At 43.3% G+C, this 18,675-nt stretch overlaps 1 protein-coding gene across 7 annotated transcripts in view; it reads left to right on the top strand.

Annotated features, from left to right (window-relative positions):
• The window catches only part of FRMD4B (FERM domain containing 4B), a 336,453-nt gene that overhangs the window by 265,480 nt on the left and 52,298 nt on the right, over window positions 1-18,675 (top strand). For 6 of the 7 annotated variants that reach the window (XM_027121373.1, XM_027121372.1, XM_027121370.1 and 3 more), the window contains 2 exons: window positions 508-564; window positions 1,366-1,388. The exons of the other annotated variant lie outside the window; for it this stretch is intronic. In XM_027121373.1, the coding sequence (XP_026977174.1) occupies window positions 508-564; window positions 1,366-1,388 (80 nt within the window). The remainder of the gene's footprint in view (window positions 1-507; window positions 565-1,365; window positions 1,389-18,675) is intronic. 7 annotated transcript variants of the gene reach the window in all.

Here is an 18,675-nt window from a genome sequence, read left to right as displayed (position 1 = left end):
TCAATAATGTCTCATTGACACAGAAGTAGAACTTATATTTTTTATAATATTTGCATTGTGTGTGTACCAAAATAACTGCTATGACACAGGAAAACACTGAGCAAACTAATCTAAGAAAAGCAGAGCTTCAAAATGAACTTAGAGAGGTAAAAATTATTCATTTAGAAGCTGTCTGAATTTTCAGTTTCAAAGTCATGTGTGTTCCTTCCAGAATACTGCTCTCAAAACACAATTTCCCACAGCTAATTAAAGTGCTGGCGCGCGCGCTCTCTCTCTCTCTCTCTCTCTCTCTCTCACACACACACACACACACACACACACAATGTGGCTTCCCCTTAACCCTGGATACGTCTCTCCACGCCCCCCTCCCTTTCCCCTGCAATGGTATGATCTGCGTTCAATCCTAAACTGAAGGTACCAAGCTGTGACAGCTTCCCCAACTCCACAGCCGTTTGCTACGACCTAGGGCAGCCTGTGTTCAGTGATGCTTTCCTTTTCCACCGACAGGGGCAAATCGAAGTAGACAGCGAAACTATCTTCAGGTTAGCGGCGCTTATTTTACAGGTAAGAACTGACAAACTGCCTCTTACCCGCTCCTTTTGTTTGTTGGGTTTTGTGAACTGCCTGCCCTTCTGAATCTTTTGCATGGGCCAGTGGCTGACGGCTTTTTAAAGCCTTCTGGTTGTTTGCCAGTATAAGATGTGAGCCACTGTTTTCTGTTTTAGTGTGGATTGCATGAGCGAGAGTGTGATATGTCTCAGAAGAAAATGAAACTTAGACTTCACTGAGGAAGAAGAGTTAAGACCGTATTGCTGGCAAAGAGCTCCCGGTGGCTTGAATTTGGGAGGCTGCAGTTGTTACAACAGCTGTAATTTGCATTTAAATTTAGTAACTTTTGTATACTTTTTCTTGAGGTGGAGTTAAAGAGCCCTTTAATTCTTAAAGGCACATGTAGCTGAAAAAGCAGTGTGTTCCATGCTGGTTTAGAAAAAGAAAACAAATGGCATGTGTTGATTTACCTGTGTCATGGTTTAAACAGTCTGAGGCCAGACTAAAAAGTGTGCTGCTCCGAAGGACAGGCCTTTATCTTGTGATCTTCAGAACATTAAAGGAGAAATAATCATCTATGCTTTTTCAGATAGATTTGTCTCTTCTGTTAAAAACAAGAAATAATTATTGGGTAATAGCGATTTCTTAAATGCCACATTCTTCTCCAGGGTCCTATGTAGGGAAGGTGTTGCTTGTGAAAAAGTTTTCAAAACAAAACTCAGGCATTTTAAGAGGGGAAAATGATCAGGAGTACAATTCTTTTAGCTTAATCACCATCAATACAAATTGATCATCTATATTTGTTTTTTATTTCAGGAAGCCAAAGGGGATTACACCAGGTATGGTTCCTTTTCGAATATTACTATGCAAAATAACCCTAGCTGAATCTTTTAATGCTATTTTAAATAACAATGGATGCAAAGCAAAAGAAAGTAGATCCCCAGGCGAGAGACTGAGGTCTCTTTCCTCTTCAAATAGAGACCTATTCTTTTTGTGAATGAATCCGGGAATGAAGCTTTGCAAGCCAGAGTGACAGCAGATTGTACTCAGAAGTCCTCCAAAGTTCTATTTTCCATCATCTGTGAGCAAGACGAAGAAATCTATAAAAAACTTGGGTAGCCCGTGCTGATTCTTTAAATTTATAATAATCCTGTGTTTAAAGAATTATACCATAAGCACAAAAAGATTAAATCCATCAGCTGCTTAGTTAAGGGATTAATAGGGGCTTTCTTTTTGCAGCTGCCCTAAAGGGGCCTCACCCTTCATATATTTGACCTAACAGTTGTATTGTTGCCACCGAGGCACTTACTGGTTCTAACTGCCTAACTGGCCAAATCGTCAGAGAGTGTTTATATTTGAATTCACCCTCTATCTGCTCCATTCTGTTCTTTTAATGCAATAGTTGCGTGGGGGTAGTAGAAAGGGTTAAAGGTGGAGGCAAGACCTCCAATTCGAAGCAGCTCACAGGCCAACGACCCACAAAGCCTCGCCTCTACAGTGTTAATGTTCCACTGCTGGTAAACCTTACCTGTAGATGATTTACAGATCAACTAGTACTCATTCCCAGCCAAGGCTTTGACTAGTGTGCTGAACAGGCTGATAACCAAGTAATGCCTTCCAAGCTTGAAAACGTCCACTCATGGTGTCATGCTTCACCTCAGAAACTCCAAGCACTTTCCACATCTGCCCATTTAATGCGGTAGAAAGACTGAGGCTTCCACTTAACACGCCATGATCCACTCACCACACTCTCCTTTTAGCTCTGTTTTGTGCTATATTATTTTTTTAAAAATTTTAGGTTAGGAAATATGCTTTGAAGGCATCATAAAGATCAATGAACACCAAACTTTTTTTAATTAAAAGAAAATGTCAGAGCATGAAAAGAGGATAAATTAGTCTCTAGGTCATTAACATCAAGAGCGGCTGTGTTCTCCACTGTTGTCTTCCCTGGAGGAGCCATGTTTCCTAGGAAGATCAGATATGTGAGGAATTCCATCGTGTAGGGGGTGAGTCTGAAGTTGATTTATAAATGAGGGCTTCTGAGCCAACAGCTCAGCCTCTGCGGTCTGTGAACCGCTAACCCTTCCTCCCCCACTTTCTCCCGGTCAAGCGTGTGATGGACACCCTCTGAGCTTCATTTCCTCATCAGGAAAATGGTACCTCCTTCGCAGGTCTGTTGTGAGATTAATTGTATGTAAACATTGCCCAGTGCGGTATCTGGCATGTAGCAAGCTCTCTATACGCTTTGGCTATTATTATTAACTATTATAGTATCATTATTGCCCTCATCATTATCATCCTGTCCCATCTCTTGGCAACCTCTGAAGAGGCTTTTGAGATGTAGGAGGGTCTGAAGAAGCTGTAATCACGTGTCAGGGGAAAGAATCAAAGAGAAAGATTGATTCCACAAACCTTCCTTAGGGAAGATCGCTTGCCTATGGCAGGAGAAGGCTTAGAAGGAACGGTCCTTGGGTAGTACAGACGTTTTAGCCCTAAGATTTCAAGGTCGGTGAGTCAGTCTGGCCAAGCACAAACCAATCCTTTTCCTTAATTTCAGTGTGTTCCTGGTGGTTTCCTGAGTGATTACTAGACTAAAGAAATGGAGGACACTGTTTTGGAATTGTCTAAACCACACTGGGTAGTAGAAGGAGCTTGGGACTAGGAATCAAGAAACTAGCACCGTGACCCTGAATGCCCTCTGTCCGTTCTCAGCCTCGGTTTTCTCATCTGTAAATTGGGATTAAGGAAAATGGGACTTGGCAGGGTAGTTTTGAGGCTACGAATGATGTTTAAGGACTTTGTACATTACAGTTTGTTTTACGAGCATTAGTTATTGCTGATGAGGGTGAAAGAAAGAATAGGAAATGTGAACTTTGTTATTGGGTATATAATGAAGCAGAATTCTGGTTGACTGTCACCACCCCTTCCCTATCTGATCTCCTCCTCCCCTGAATGGAGAGGGTATATTTTTCCTCCAAAGTTCTGTTATAAAACTAATTTAAGAAAATCAGGCCAAAAATTTAAAAATACCATGCAGCGGTGTGGTGCAGTGATCCAGAGTAAAGACACTAGAACCAGAAAGCCTCACCCAAATCCCAGGTCTGCCACTTATTACCTGTATAATCTTGAACAAGTTATTTAAACTCACCAAGCCTCAGTTTCCTCATCTGTAAAATGGGACTTATACTAACAGTATACAGCCCACAGAATTGCTCTGATGACTAAATGAATTAATATATACAAAGTACTTAGAATGGTTCCTGCAGTCTCCACTTTCATATTCCATCAAATTGATGGACATAATTTATCATTCCCCTGTTGTCTTAAATATGAATTGTTTCCCATTTTTTGCTGATATAAATAATGCTTTGGTGAACATCTTTGTGTAGTTGGGATTGGGGTTGTCTGATTTTTTTTTTTAAAGAGTTTTTGATTTGGACCATTTGTTAAAGTCTCTTTTGAGCTTGTTACAATATTGCTTCTGTTTTATGTTTTGGTTTTTTGACCCTGAGGCATGTGGGATCTTAGCTCCCCAACCAGGGATCGAACCCGCACCCCCTGCATTGGAAGGTGAAGTCTCAACCACTGGACCTCCAGGGAAGTCCCTGTGATTATTTTCTTAAGTGATGTTTCTCAGGTGGGGAACAAGCAAAGGGAAATTCCTCAAAGGAGGCAAAGTATGAAGCGCTGAAATGGAATTTATGCATTCTTGATACCACTAAACTAAAATTATACAAACTTCATAGCTTTATCCAGTGACGTCTCCTAAATGCCTGAAATGGGTCCGCACCCATCTAGGCAACTAGGATGCAGAGGTACTTAGGCAGGGGCCTTCCTTCCAGAGAAATTTGACTTTCTATCAAGAGCTACCTCAGTGGCAATTCTGAATTCCACTTCTCTGTTTGTTTACACGTCAGTGGCTGCAGCTCTTAGCTTTTAGAACGTCACTGAGGTTTGATTGTGGATCAGAAAAAGTCCCCAATTATTACCCTCCTAGACCAGGGCAATGTGGCTTTTTCAATTAAAACAGTGATTGAACACCTAATTCTTGAGGCTGCTGTGGTCCACCCACTCCTCGTGAATATGGTCTTCTTTCTCAAATTTAGAATTTCCAAAGCTGAACCCGCCACCATCCCAGCCCCCAGACCAACTCCTCCTCCAATGTCTCCCCTTGAGTAACCACCATTCTCTCTTGAATCATCTCTAAGGATTTTCTCTTTTCCCTCCCACCTTCTTGTCCATCTGTCAGACAGCTCCCTTCTTTCCTTGTCTTTATCAGAACGCTGGCTTTCTCAGCCCTTCGTCTCCTCCACTCAGCCTGACTGTAAAAGTGTGTGTGTGTGTGTGTGTGTGTGTGTGTGTGTGTGTGTTGTTTCTTTGCCTGCTTTCTATGACATTATTTTAAAAGTCAATGCCTGATTTCATTCAATTCCCACCACAGTTGTTATCATCACCATTTAACAAATTAATAGATGGAAATTTTAGGGCCAAAGAGACTATGTCACATAGCCAGTAAGTTCCCAGATCTGTTCTGATTCCGTTGTATACTACCACCTGCACATAACCGCCTGGTATCTTACTAAGACATAAATGCGATCATTGTTGACTTCCAGACACCTCTTACAGTTTCTCATTGCACAGACACCCATCTTCCAAAACCCTAACTTGGCATTCAAGGCCCCCCATAATCTGCATTATACATTTTAACCTCCCACACTCTACTGCACATATGCCTTAATATCTGTTCCTGCCTCTCTACTCTTTTCTTCACATGCCTTCACTATTTCGCCTTTATGGCTTTGCTCAAACTCTTCTTCCTAGAATGCCTTTAAAAACAACAGTCCTCCCCTATTTTGTTTCCTGCCCTGTTTCCTTGAGTATTTTAAGTTAACATTATCATGACCAGTAGGAAACCTTGCTCTCTGAAAGTTAATTAAAATAGTGGCATGGGGACTTTTTCTTTAAATAGTTGACAGCCTGAATTTCCAAGTCAGCCCTTAAGCTGCAAAGATAACAAGCTACTCGGGTAACACAACACAGACAAACACAGGATTCCTGAAAGCTGACACGGCAAGGAGGCAAGGTTTCATCACTGAGCCAGCCGCAAATGAGTTTGTAAAAGCAAAGCATTTTCTTTTCTTTTTAAGATCCTGAAAGGTGGAAATTACTAAGGGAACTATGTGACTAGGGCACTTTTTGCTTATAAGAAAGAGTGAGTGACTACAATTTACAATTCAGTACTGGGTCACCAGGAGGGCATATTGTCACCTAGCTTCAAATGGGAAGGAATAATTCACAATTTACAGCTGTGCTACTGGGAACAGCTGTTTTCCCATGGGAGAGGAACTTCTCTGGATGCCTTGAGAGTAGTTAATGAAGGGAGGGGGGAACAAGCAAAGACTTTAAAGAACTTCTACTCTTACACCTCTAGAGCACTTGAAGCTCTAAAATATCATTCCATTTCCGGGACTTTTAAAATCAGTTACAATGATAAAAATAGCAGCTCCCGTGGGCTAGGTGCTGTGCTGAGTATGTCCTTATTCACATCAATGGGGAGGCAGGAGTGAAGACAAGAGCTTTGGAATTTAATTGCCCAGGCACTTGCTGTATTACTGTGGGTAACTAACCTCTCTGGAACTCAGTTTCTTTGTCTCTATTACTTGGTATTACTATTATTATTGTTAATATGTTTAACCTTTCCACCAATCCCGTGATGACAGGCGCTACTGGTATCCCCATTTTACAGAGAGGGAAACAGCTTTGGAGGGAGTAAGTAGTTGACTGTCTAGGTCACGTGGCTTAGAGAGTGGCCCAGTTAGGACTCCACGCCTCGTGCTCTTCACCTTTGTATCTCCTTTTTTTGTATTTAATGTAAGAATCATTACCTTCCTTGCTGGCAGAATAAAGAAGGCTGACTTGACAGAAATTTAACGTTTCTGTCTGATTTCAGGCCAGGGCTGTAATGAATCAGCAAAACACTTTTGTGAAAAACCTATTAAGAAATGGCTTTTCTCTCTCCTGGTGTCATGACTCTATTTTAAGGTTTGACTTAAAGATACACATAGGTTCTTTTATTAATCAGTTCAGCGCATTAATATTTCATTTATTTTTAATGATTGGTAAACAATTCTACGTGTCAGGCTGTTTAACGTGTTTTACAAACATTAACTCATTAATTGTCTCCATCCGTGAGGTTGGTGGAATATTATTCCCATGTTACAAGTGAGATTAAGAAATTGTGTGTGGATTATGATTATATTACCATATTATGGTTTAACATTTCCCCATGGCTTGGCCAGATGTGTAGAGTTGCTATGTTGAATAAACAAACAAGATAAGAACACATAGGGAACCGCAGACAAATAAGTGTGGGAAATACGTGGTTAAAAGCTAAACAAAGTTCTTTCCGATGAAGTTCGAATCTGCTCATGTGCGTGGCGGGTCCCCCAGAAGTAGACACATAAACAGTGTTTCCAACACTTATTTGTCCCTGATGTGTGAGCCTCCTGCCAGAGCAGTGTTCTATGGACTTCACTTTGTGAAGCAGGGGATTATTTATTTGCTGAAAGCTCAGTATTAAAATGCCTTTACAAGATAAGCAGTTTTGGCAAACCTTTTCTTGGTACTCCTTGCCAGATTATTGCATCCCTCGATTTTAATTCCAGTAACTCTTGGGGTAAACATTCATCAAGTTCTGAACTTGCTTTTTCTGAAGAGCCCTGAATTTGGAAGGAATCATCCATCCCATACAGTGGGTGCTTTTTCATCTGCTCTGTGCAGAGAATGTTAGGGCTGCCCAATAGTATGTATTGGAACCCTCATTTCATAGCTGATGAACTAACAAGTGACATATCCATGACAATTCAGGTTGACAGGACCAGACCTACAGTCCCCAGGTCTCCCTGACCATCTCAGATTTACCATTTTGTCTTACACTTGTATCAGGAGGCCTCCATGGATCCTTGCTGTCCCTGATAGAAGGCAGTGAGGACAGCAGGCAGTGGACTCTACCATGGTAAGTGGTGTTATCACTGGAGTGGCCCCGAGGCTAATATTAGTCACTTGAGGACATAGCTTAAGAGGGAGAAGGCCGGAAATGAGCACGCAGTCAGCAGTGCCTTTGGAATACCTTGTCTTCTTCTCATTGCTCGACCTTATTCACTCCTGTAGACTGAACACCTAATACCTACAACGTGAGAGGCATTGGACCAAGCGAGGGCTGTGATGGAGGCAGACTGAGTTTCTGGCCTTCCTTTTATTCCTGAGCCACGGTCCTTCTACATCCTTTATAAGAGACACTGGAGAAAGGCCTGGGCCCTGGACTCAGACAGGCAGGCATGAGGTTGAGTGAAACAAGCCCTCCTCATCTGCTAGTGGTGCGACCTTGAGCCAGTTTTAAAGCCATCTGAACCTAAGGTCCCTTTTCTTTCGGAGATTCGTTGTGAGGATTGAGTGAGATCAAGCACCTTGCAGGGTGCCCGGTACAGAATGGAGACTTAGTACTTGGGAGTCTGGTTCCACTAAGTCCCATCTAGTATACTGAGATGCATTTGAGATGATGTTGCTGTTGTTGTTTTACCATCTTAGCCATTTTTAAGTGTACAGTTCAGTGGCATTAAGTACATCCACATTGCTGTGCAACCATCACCGCATCCATCTCCAAGATCTGTCATCTTGCAAAATGGAAACTCTGTGCCCATTGAGTGATAACCCCTCTCCCCTCCGCCCCCAGCCTCTAACAGCCGCCATTCTACTTTCCGTCTCTATGAATTTGCCTTTTCTGGGTGCCTTATGGAAGTGAAATCATGCAATATTTGCTTTTTTGTGTGTGTGTGTGTGGTCCGCGGGCCTCTCACTCTTGTGGCCTCTCCTGTTGCGGAGCACAGGCTCCGGACGCGCAGGCTCAGCGGCCATGGCTCACGGGCCCAGCCGCTCCGCGGCATGTGGGATCTTCCCGGACCGGGGCACGAACCCGTGTCCCCTGCATCGGCAGGTGGACTGTCACCCACTGCGCCACCAGGGAAGCCCCAGTATTTGTTGTTTTGTGACTGGCTTCTTTCACTCAGCATGGTGTCCTCAGGGTTCATCCATGTTGTAGTGTGTGTCAGAATTGCCTGTACTTTAAGGCTAATATTCCATTGTATGTATATACCACTTCGTTTAGCCATTCATCCATGGATGGATACTTGGGGTACTTCCACTTTTGGACTCTTGAGTAATGCTGATATGAACAAAAATAGGTAAACATCTCTTTGAGACCCTGATTTCAGTTCTTTTGGGAAGAGAGATGCATTTTTAAGAAGAATCCCTGGCTTCCAGATAGTTAAGTATATTCTACTGTTCATTGGAGTGGGGGTGGGGTGGAGGCATAGGAATTGAGGATGGATGTCAGATCCTTGTTCTCAATCATCAGATCTTACTTACCAAAATTAATACTTGAGGAGCCCAATACTTACATTAAAATATTGTTGTAGGTGAATATTTATTGACCTGGAAAAATGATTACAATATAGGAAGTAGGAAAAAAGCATATGTATTATCCATTTTTATAAAAAAATTATATATACCAATATGTTCAAATACATAATACAGATATAAAAACTGGTCCTTAAGTTGTAGCATCGTGCAGGAGCCCCTAAATTTTTTTGTTCATACAGCCCCTTTCATTCTCAATATGCGTATACTTTTAATTATCTATTTAATTATATAGTTATGTACATGTAGAACTATATTGACATCACATACATTATAAACTATTCTCAAAAGAGTAATGTATCAAAAGGAAAGAGATAGAGTAACATGTTCCAAGAATGAATAAAAATAAATACCATTAGAAGTTCTAGTATTGGGAGTTCCCTGGCAGACCAGTGGTTAGGACTCAGCACTTTCACTGCTAGGGCCAGGGTTCCATCCCTGGTCGGGGAACTAAGATCCTGCAAGCCACGTGGTGCAGCCAAAAAAAAAAAAAGAAAGAAGTTCTAGTATATTCTTTCTGCACACCTACAGATCTCTCTACCACATAGACTGTTGTAGAGTAGATTCTGAAGTTAGGCAAAGCTGAACTGGATTCCAGAGCCCACTTCTCACTGGTGAATAATCTTAGCTGAGTTACTGAACATCTCCAAGCTGCAGTTTCCCATCTGTAAGTGGGAATAATTACAGTTCTTTTATAAAAAAAATTTTTTTATTGAGATATGTTTTTTTTGAGGTATGTAATATTATATTAGTTTCAGGTATAGAGCATAATGATTCAGTATTTGTATATATTGCAAAATGATCACCGCAATAAGTCTGGTTAACATCCAACACCATACATAGTTACAAAACTTTTTTTTTCCTTGTGAGGAAGACGTTTAAGATCTACTCTCTTAGCAGCGTTCAGATGTGCAATACAGTGTTAATAGTGCATTGTGCCCTGCCTGGTTTATGGTAGGGGTAAAAAAAATTAAGCTGGTACTATTGTCATGACTAACAGTTGTCTCGGGGTGGTGGGGATAGAAATGTTTACAATTTTCCTTCTTTGCATGTCAGTGTGTTTTCATTTATTGAAAATGAAGATATAGTGCTTATGTCAGAATTTTTTTAAATGTTAATTTGTCTTGTTAAAAAACTCAGAGCTTAGCACAGTGACCTAGAGATCTCCTGCACTGCATCCTTTTTCAAAATGAATGTAAGATTCATGGAACACTACCCACTTGGCCTAACGGAAACTTCCCAAACCAAGGCTTAAAGCCCTCCCCGGCAACCCAAAACCACAAACCCGTTGCTTTCCCACCCCCCCCCCGCCTCCCTCCGCTCCCCCCCCCCCCCCCCCCCCCCCCCCCCAGCATATGGGAGGCCCTGCCCAGAACCTGCTGGCCCCCAGGGGCCTGTGCGCCTCTGTGAACAGGCTCATTCAGTTCTCAGCACAGGCGCCTGAGGCTGGGCAGGCAGAAAGGAAGCAATTAAGACAGTGGAAACCTACCAGGGAAAAAGCTGTTGGCAGGGCAGACTTCATGGATGTGTGATCTGTGCAGTCACACAGGGCCCCCTGCTCGGAAGGACCCCACTCTTGGTTTGATGCTCTTCTGTCTTGAAATCTTGAAATTCTCCATGATTTTTTCACAAAGAAGCTCCACATTTTGATTTTTCACTGGGCCTTGCAAATTGTAGCTTGGTTCTGGCTGTTGAAAACTGTAAGGCATTGAGAAGGCCCGGGTGTTGAATGGATTGTTAAAGAAGGGGTCCTCTTGTAGGTGTCTAAACGGGTACTCCATTGAGGAAGCTGGAACCACACAGAATTCTGCAAAACAGCCTTTTTGCATATATGTCTGGGAACCTCTTACCCTTTTCTGATTTCACTATGTTTGATCTCCCAGGTCTGAAGCACGGGGAGTAACAACCTTGACTTCATAAGGGCACTGTGAAAATCGAGAGAGAAAATGCACGTGAAAGGGTTACAACGGTGCCTGGCACCTGGAATACTCATTTTTAAAAGCTTCCTAAATACTCAGTTGCTACCCTGGTATCAACAATATAAGCTAGGTAGTATCATTATGCTCATTTTATTTTTTAAATATTTTTCCTGATGTTTACATTTTGTACTTCATTTATTTATTTATTTGGTTTTGGCCACACCCTGCGGCATGCAGAATCTTAGTTCCCTGACCAGGAATCGAACCCACGCACTCTGCAGTGGAAGCGTGGAGTCTTAACTGCTGGACCACCAGGGAAGTCCCTAGCCCCATTTTATAGATGAAGATACTGAGGTTCAGAGAAGTTGAGTAACTTGCCCAAGTCATACAGCTGGTTACCATATGGAGTTAGGGTTTGAACTCAAGCCATCTGATGGCAGAGGTCATGCTTTTTTCACTCCACCATTGTGCACCCTGCTTTCATCATCATCTATTAGGTGCCAGGTATTCCTGTGTACTTTTATCATCTGCTTCTCAAATTATAGCCATTGAGATCCTCATTCTGCAGATGTGGAGACAGACGTAGTGATCACGGTCACATATCTGTTCCACATATGGTGGTACTTGGATTTTAACCCCCATCCTCTGAATTTCTCCTCAGCCTTTCCACTTGATAATTCCTCAAGAGTGAATCCAAAAGATGTTTAACAGTATCTACTGCTTTGGGCTGATAATGCAAATGCAGTTAGACTTTGGCGAACTCCTGGACCCACATGCCAGACAGTTAGTTCTTCATAGCTTGTTTCTGGCAGCAATGGAATGTCATCAGCGCTGGCTCAGACCTTGGAATCTCACTGGGTTCCCCCCAACTCCTGGCAACCACCATTCTACCCTCTGTCTCTCTGAATTTCTAAAATGTTTTTATTTTAAATATTTACAAATTTTCATGTTCACCTAATTCTCAGCCAAAGTCATCCTTATGGATTACATTTCTTCTGAAAGAGTTGAAGTTTCAAAGTAGACAGGATCAGAATCCTTGGCAAGCTGACTAATGTTTAGAAAAATCTCTCATCACATTTTCATTATTATTAGAAATTCTTTAGACTTAAAAAAAAATGTAGTTTGACAGTCGATCCCTATCAAGCACGCAGATGGACAGAGTAATTCGTCCTTTGTTACAAGTTAGGCCACAGACAGAAATTTAACAGCAACGGAATTCTAGCCGAGTGGACGCTGTGTTCCCCAGAACGCACACCGGTTTCTTGTCTCTTTGGTAGAGTGCTGAGGTGAGGGGGATCTGACACAAATTCCATGGATTGGTCATGATGTTGGAGGAGCAAGTTTCAAGGCTGAAATTCCACCAGTTACTGTGGGTTCTGTTGAACCAGTCCTAAAGCCACTTACAACCTGGGACTTGCCAAGTCCCTTCCAAAGTTCTTTTCCCATGTGGCTTATTACCAGCCCTTAGGGTTGCCAGATTGAGCAAATAAAACAAACAACGAATAACTTTTTGAGTGTGTGTTCTAAATATTTAATCTGGCAACTCTAATCTAAGATCGCCCACTGGGGATTCTTTTCAGTGGTAGTAATCCACCCGCAGCCTGTTCTGAGAATGGTAGAAATAAAGTGTTTATAATTGTTGGTTTCATGGGCTGTGATCAGAAATGAAGGAACGCATTTATTGAACATAGGCAGGTGCCTTCATAGCAACATAGCTTCATAGCATCTCCTCAAGAACCCTATAAGACAAGTCACTATCCCTGTCTTTATAATGAGGAACCGAGGCTCACAAAGGTTAGTTTATCTAAGACCACAAACGTCCTACAAACATGGAGACCTGGGACTGTATCCAGTTCGAAGTCCTTACCTTATTACTGCACATTACAAGTCTAGGGCCAGCTGGTAGGCTGCTCTGTTGATTTGTTTCTAAGTATGTGGCAGCTTTGCAGTAGCCTGTGTCCCAACCCTGGCTGCCCATGTGCCAGCTCTGGTGGGACAGTGGGCAGCCAGGTGACCTCTCTAAGCCTCAGTTTCCTTATCTGTAAGTTAGAAATAGCACCTACATCTACGTTCGCCATAAGGATTAAATGAGTTCTTTTTTTTGTATTTTGTATAAGTAAAATGCTGAGCACTTGTCTGCCACACAACACATGCCCAGGACAGTCTCCTTTAAAGCCACAAGAGTTTCATTTATTGTCCTGTGAAGGGGCTGAGTGGTCGGAGGGAGCTGCAAACCAGAGGCAGCCTAGAAACGTGTGCTCACGCCTGATCCCCAGGGAAGGAGCTTCAATGGGTTAAGATGAATGGAGGGCATCCCTCCTTCTCCCAGGAGCGCTGGGGAGCATCCCTAGCTTAAGGGGGAGGCCAGGAGAAGGGCTCCTTTCAGGTCTCACTTTCCGCTCTGCAAATGGTGACCACCTGATTTGGCTTGAGACGTGATCAAGAACTGTTCAAATGCGGTGGGAAGAAAATTCCAAGATTGGAAAGACCCTGTGACTTGGGAGGGGAGGGGGCAAGGCCTGGCCCAGCCCGCCTGGCTTTTCCGGCCCCTCCCCAACCCCTCCTCCTGCCTTTCCAGTTCCCTCCTCTGCTTCCTTCTCCTCCCCGGCTGCTCCACTTTGACCTGGAGTCCAGAGAACCAGACAAGCAGCCACTGGTCCTCTCGATCTAGCGCCACCTCCCCGAGGGGCCCCTGGGTAAGTCTTTAACATCAGGGGGCCCTGTTTCCCCCTGAGAACTCAGGGTCGGACACACCAAATCAGCTCGCCTAAACCAGCTGGCAGGGTTTGGTGTGGAGGGATGGAAAGTGAGGTCGGACACACCAAATCAGCTCGCCTAAACCAGCTGGCAGGGTTTGGTGTGGAGGGGTGGAAAGTGAGGTCGGACACACCAAATCAGCTCGCCTAAACCAGCTGGCAGGGTTTGGTGTGGAGGGATGGAAAGTGAGGCGGGCACTTTATTTTAGCTATTATGAAATCGTCTCAGTCTGTGAGCAGTTTGACTCAACTGCAACAACCAGTGGTGGCTTTAGAATGGGGTGGATTTGAGCCCTAGCTTTCTGCCTTGGTGTATGATTGACTATGAATGATGACAATTTGTTTCCAACTTTCTGCAGCACCTCCCAAGCCCTCTGTCCTCTAAAAGAGAGAACTCGACAGGGGTAGATATTTTACTATGAATTTTTTTAGTCAAGATTAAAAACTCAGGCATCAGGAACACCTCATGTGTTTTAAGGAAACTTTGTTGGGTGTTGGGCTTCTCAGGCGGATTTGGGTGCCCTGTTTTAAAATTCTGCTGAAAATGACGGGTCTGATTTTGGGGCTCTTAAAACAAATAGTTTAAAACTAAATTTGGTATCTTTGCTATCAGGGGACAACTGTAGCCTGTAGTGGTTTTGGTTGGGTTTAAGAAACACTGAGTGATAACACATATTCAATCTTCTTATCCGTGTTCAGATCTTTGTGCTTTAATCCAGTTTTTGGCTAATCCAGATTATCTGGTTTAAAAAATGCAGCCTATCCTCACCGAAGAAACTAACTTTATTTTTATTTATTTACTTTTTAAATTTTATTTCTTGGCCACACCGTGCGTCATGCGGGATCTTAGTTCCCCCACCAGGAATCATGCCCCCCTGCAGTGGAAGCGCGGAGTCCTAACCACTGGACCGCCAGGGAAGTCCCAGAAACTAACTTTAGTAGAATCGATGAGAGGCCACTATAATTATAAATTCTGAAACCTCGAGTTAAGCTGGCAGAAGCCTTCCATCTCCTCACCTCCTCCTCCCCCCACTTTCTGTCTCTTTTTGGAATTAGAGGAGTTAGACAGAGTGGTTCAAGCACAGGCTTGGAGTCATATTTGCTACTTTCTTTCTTTCTTTTTTTTTTTTTTGCGGTACGCAGGCCTCTCACTGTTGCAGCCTGTCCCGTTGTGGAGCACAGGCTCCGGACATGCAGGCCCAGCGGCCATGGCCCACGGGCCCAGCCGCTCTGTGGCATGTGGGATCCTCCTGGACCGGGACACGAACCCGTGTCCCCTGCATCGGCAGGCAGACTCTCAACCACTGTGCCACCAGGGAAGCCCCATATTTGCTACTTTCTTGCCGTTTGAGTTTAAATCTCTCTTAAATCTCAGTTTTCACATCTATGTAATGGGGATGCTGGTGATAATAGCATAACCTGTAGAGAGAGGTTTTTGTCCAGTCTCTGAAACCTAGTAATGCTCAGTGAGTGTGAGCTGTCGTTCAAAGCATTTCTTTTTTAGGGACTGAATGAAGGTATCCACTCTGTATAACTGCTGGCTCAGCCTCGAAGAGTCTTGTGAAACTAACCTCCTGGGCTGTCCTCAGCCTCTTTGACCTTCTTTCCTGTTTTAAACTGTAGATTGCTATCTCTTGCTTGAAAATCTCCCTTTGTTTTATGATGTGTTTATTCTGTTATTCTGTTCCTGTGGTTCTCAAGTCATTTATTAAACGGATCGCTGTGTCCCAGCTTCTGCCCTCCTGATTCTGTAGGTCTGGGGTGGGCTCGAGAATTTGCATTTCTAACAAGTTCTCAGATAATAGGGATGCTGCTAGTCAGGGGATTGTAAAAGAACTCCTGTGTTTTCTCATGCTTGTCAACCTTTAAAATCCCTTTACCTAGGAATTAGTGGAGACAAATTTACTGTTAGAACTCCCTAGTTATTAAGTCAAGGAGATAATAAACTAGATTCATCACTGAAGGCCAAGTTCCCAGATAACTGAAAGAAACATGATTTTTGTTTTAAATTAAAAATGGGTGATGTGAAGGCAATCTGGCCAGTGAGCAAATGCTCTAAGTAAACTGAGAACATACCTTAAACTGCTAACGACCAAGGTGTTGATCAATGCTGGTAGATTAGTTGAGGAAATTAGTGTTTCTATTCAGTATCCAAGATCCTTCTAATAATGGCATGTTTAAGCAAGCTGTCCTCCTTAAACACTGGATCCAGCTGGAATGCTTTAGTAATTGAGTTGACACCTGTTACACCATTTAACAGACATTAAATACAGTTTTTCTGGCCGTTACGATCATTGCCATGGACCATTCCTGCAGTATAGTGCAAAACTTTGACGGCCACCCCAGCTCTCTAGCAAGCATAGATAAGGAAGTGGCTTGTCACCAGCCTCTGTACAGGCAACTCCAGAAGACTGGCAAACGTTTCTAATTTACACCAGTTCCTAAAGACAGTAAATCTTTAGCTTGCACATAGCACAGTATTAAATAGAGCTCCCAGCTGTGACAACTTGCTTGAGGTCTTGGAGGCCCCTTAGGCTACATGGTAGACTTTATCTTGAGTGTTCAACAGGCATTAACTATAGCTTTTTTACATTTGCATATGCATGAGTTATACTCATGCAAGACTCCAGTCCCAAGTTACTTTTTAAAGAGCTTAATTTATGTCTTGGTGATGTTTCTACGCTCATTTCCATTGGGTCATTATATGTAACGTGCTTTGTAGGCACCTTTGCTTGCAATTTCAGTTAAGGAAGAGCGTTAGCATCAAAAAGAAAAGGGAAGTTTGGGGCTTGGGCTTTTTTTTTTTTTAAACTGTCCTAGAAACCGAAGGGTGCTTCCACACCAAGCATTGACAGCTGCCATCTTTGAGGATCTCATTCAGTGATCCGTTTGCTCCACAAGTGCCAGCACCACAGTTTGCTAATTGCACGCACTCCCTCGTCCTCCAGCCTGAGAATGGCAGGTGGCTGCTTGTCACTGTGGGCAAGTTCCCAATTAGGCACAAACAGGTGCACACATCTGCTGGGGGTGGCTGTTTCCACACAACTGCTCCAGCGCACACAAAGGGTGGCCTCAGCTCTGCCAGCCATGTGGCTCTCTCAAAAATGAGTGAGGTTGGCACATTCCTACAGGGTTTTTGCGGTCAGTAAAGAAAAACAAGAGCCCGTGAAAGGGGCTTGGGAATGCCAAAAGGAATCATCACGGGAAAAAGAGCTGCGGTGGCTAAATGGTGGGTCATGGGCCGCTTCCTTCTAGAAAGCTGTCAGAATAGGAACTTGGAATACCTAAAGGAGGTATTACCAGGTATTTAATCTAATTATCAGCCTAGATAATTAGATAAAACGCAGTGTTCTTCATTGTGGTATCTGAATTCCTGCTGAAAGGATGAAGAATAGCAGTTTCTGGTTTGTTACTGAGAAGGAGCTAGTCTTGTAGATTTATGGGCATTGTCTTTGGCTAGGACCTGGAGAAAGCAGTCCCTCTTGGCAGTTCTGGTCAAGTTCGTCTTTAAAATAACACTTCCGTTGCATTCGGGTCAAGAACGTCCAGACAGGACTTTCCTGGTGGCGCAGTGATTAAGAATCCGCCTGCAAACGCAAGGGACACGGGTTCGATCCCTGGTCCAGGAAGATCCCACATGCCGCGGAGCAACTAAGCCTGTGCGCCACAACCACTGAGCCTGCGCTCCAGAGCCCGCGAGCCACAACTAGAGAAAGCCCACCCGCAGCAAGGAAGACCCAACGCAGCCAAAAATAAATAAATTTAAAAAAAAAAAAAAAAAAAAAAAGAACGTCCAGACAGGGTGAGTGCGTTTCCTGCTGGAACGAGGCAGAGACATCTCCGTCCAGGCTTGCTCGCCTCCCGGCTGTTTAGAGGCCCTCCCTTGGGATTCTGAGGTTGATCCTCATTCATATGAACCTAGCCTCCCACGCTGCCTGCCTGTCAGCCCCAGGAGGGGCCTTCTCTGCCCAAGCCAGACCTGGCTGCCTCCACCAGCTCAGTGGATCCACGTGGCCTTGGCTCCCAGGCAAATTCCCCCGCAGGGGTTCTTCGGAGGGTGAACAAATAAGCACTCAGCTACTGTCAGTCCGCTCAAACGTGAAATCCTTCAGGTTCTAAACTCTGAAAATGATCAGGATTAACTTAAGAATAATGCACCAGTGTTTGAAACACTTGCCTCCTAAATGGCAACGGGTTTGCTCATCAGTACCCTCCCTTACACCCACTAACCAGATTTGACTTAGTTTTAGGTGAATTCTATCACCCGGAAGGATGTGTAAAACATGTATGAATGGTTTAAATAACAAATTAGAAATTACACAGCCACGTAACCGCACCCGATGAAGAATGTTGCCAGGATCCCACCCCACCCCCATTGTGTAGTGGACCCCCCTTTCCCAGTAAAAATCCCCTCTTTTCCCCAGAGGTGCTTGGGCTGTATAGAACATATTTTCTTGTTTTGCTTTATACTGTATCACCTACGTATGATTCTCTGTAGTTTCATTTTGTTTGCTTTCGAACTTATATACATGGGATGGTGATGTATATATTATTTTGGGTCTTGCTTCTTTGCTAAATATCGTGAGATTCATTATGTTGTGTGAAGCTAGTCTGTATTTTGTTTGCTGCATGGTATTCCATTGTATGAATACTGTAATTTTATCATTTCTACTGTTATGGGATATTTGGGCTGTTTTCTTTATTTGTCTTACTGTAAATAATGCTGCTATAAACCCTTTTCTTTTGCATAAGTTTCTCTAGAGGTATACCTAGGAAAGGATCTCTGGGTCATGGGGTATGCAGATTTCCAAAAAGATCATGTCAATGGGCATTCTACAGCAATGGATGGGAGTTCCTATCACCCTTCATCTTCATGTAACCTCAGTGCAGTCGGGTGCAAAGTGGTAATTCATTGAAGGTTTAATTTGCATTTCCCTGAGTACTTATAAAGCTGAACCCTTGCTTCTGCCTGTTGG

The sequence above is a fragment of the Aethalodelphis obliquidens genome, unplaced genomic scaffold (assembly GCF_003676395.1).
Source record: "Aethalodelphis obliquidens isolate GAN/ISIS:26980383/991018 unplaced genomic scaffold, ASM367639v1 scaffold22, whole genome shotgun sequence".
Taxonomy (NCBI): Eukaryota; Metazoa; Chordata; class Mammalia; order Artiodactyla; family Delphinidae; genus Aethalodelphis; species Aethalodelphis obliquidens.
Note: the sequence above shows the minus strand (reverse complement) of the source record. Positions and strands in the feature narration are given on the sequence as shown.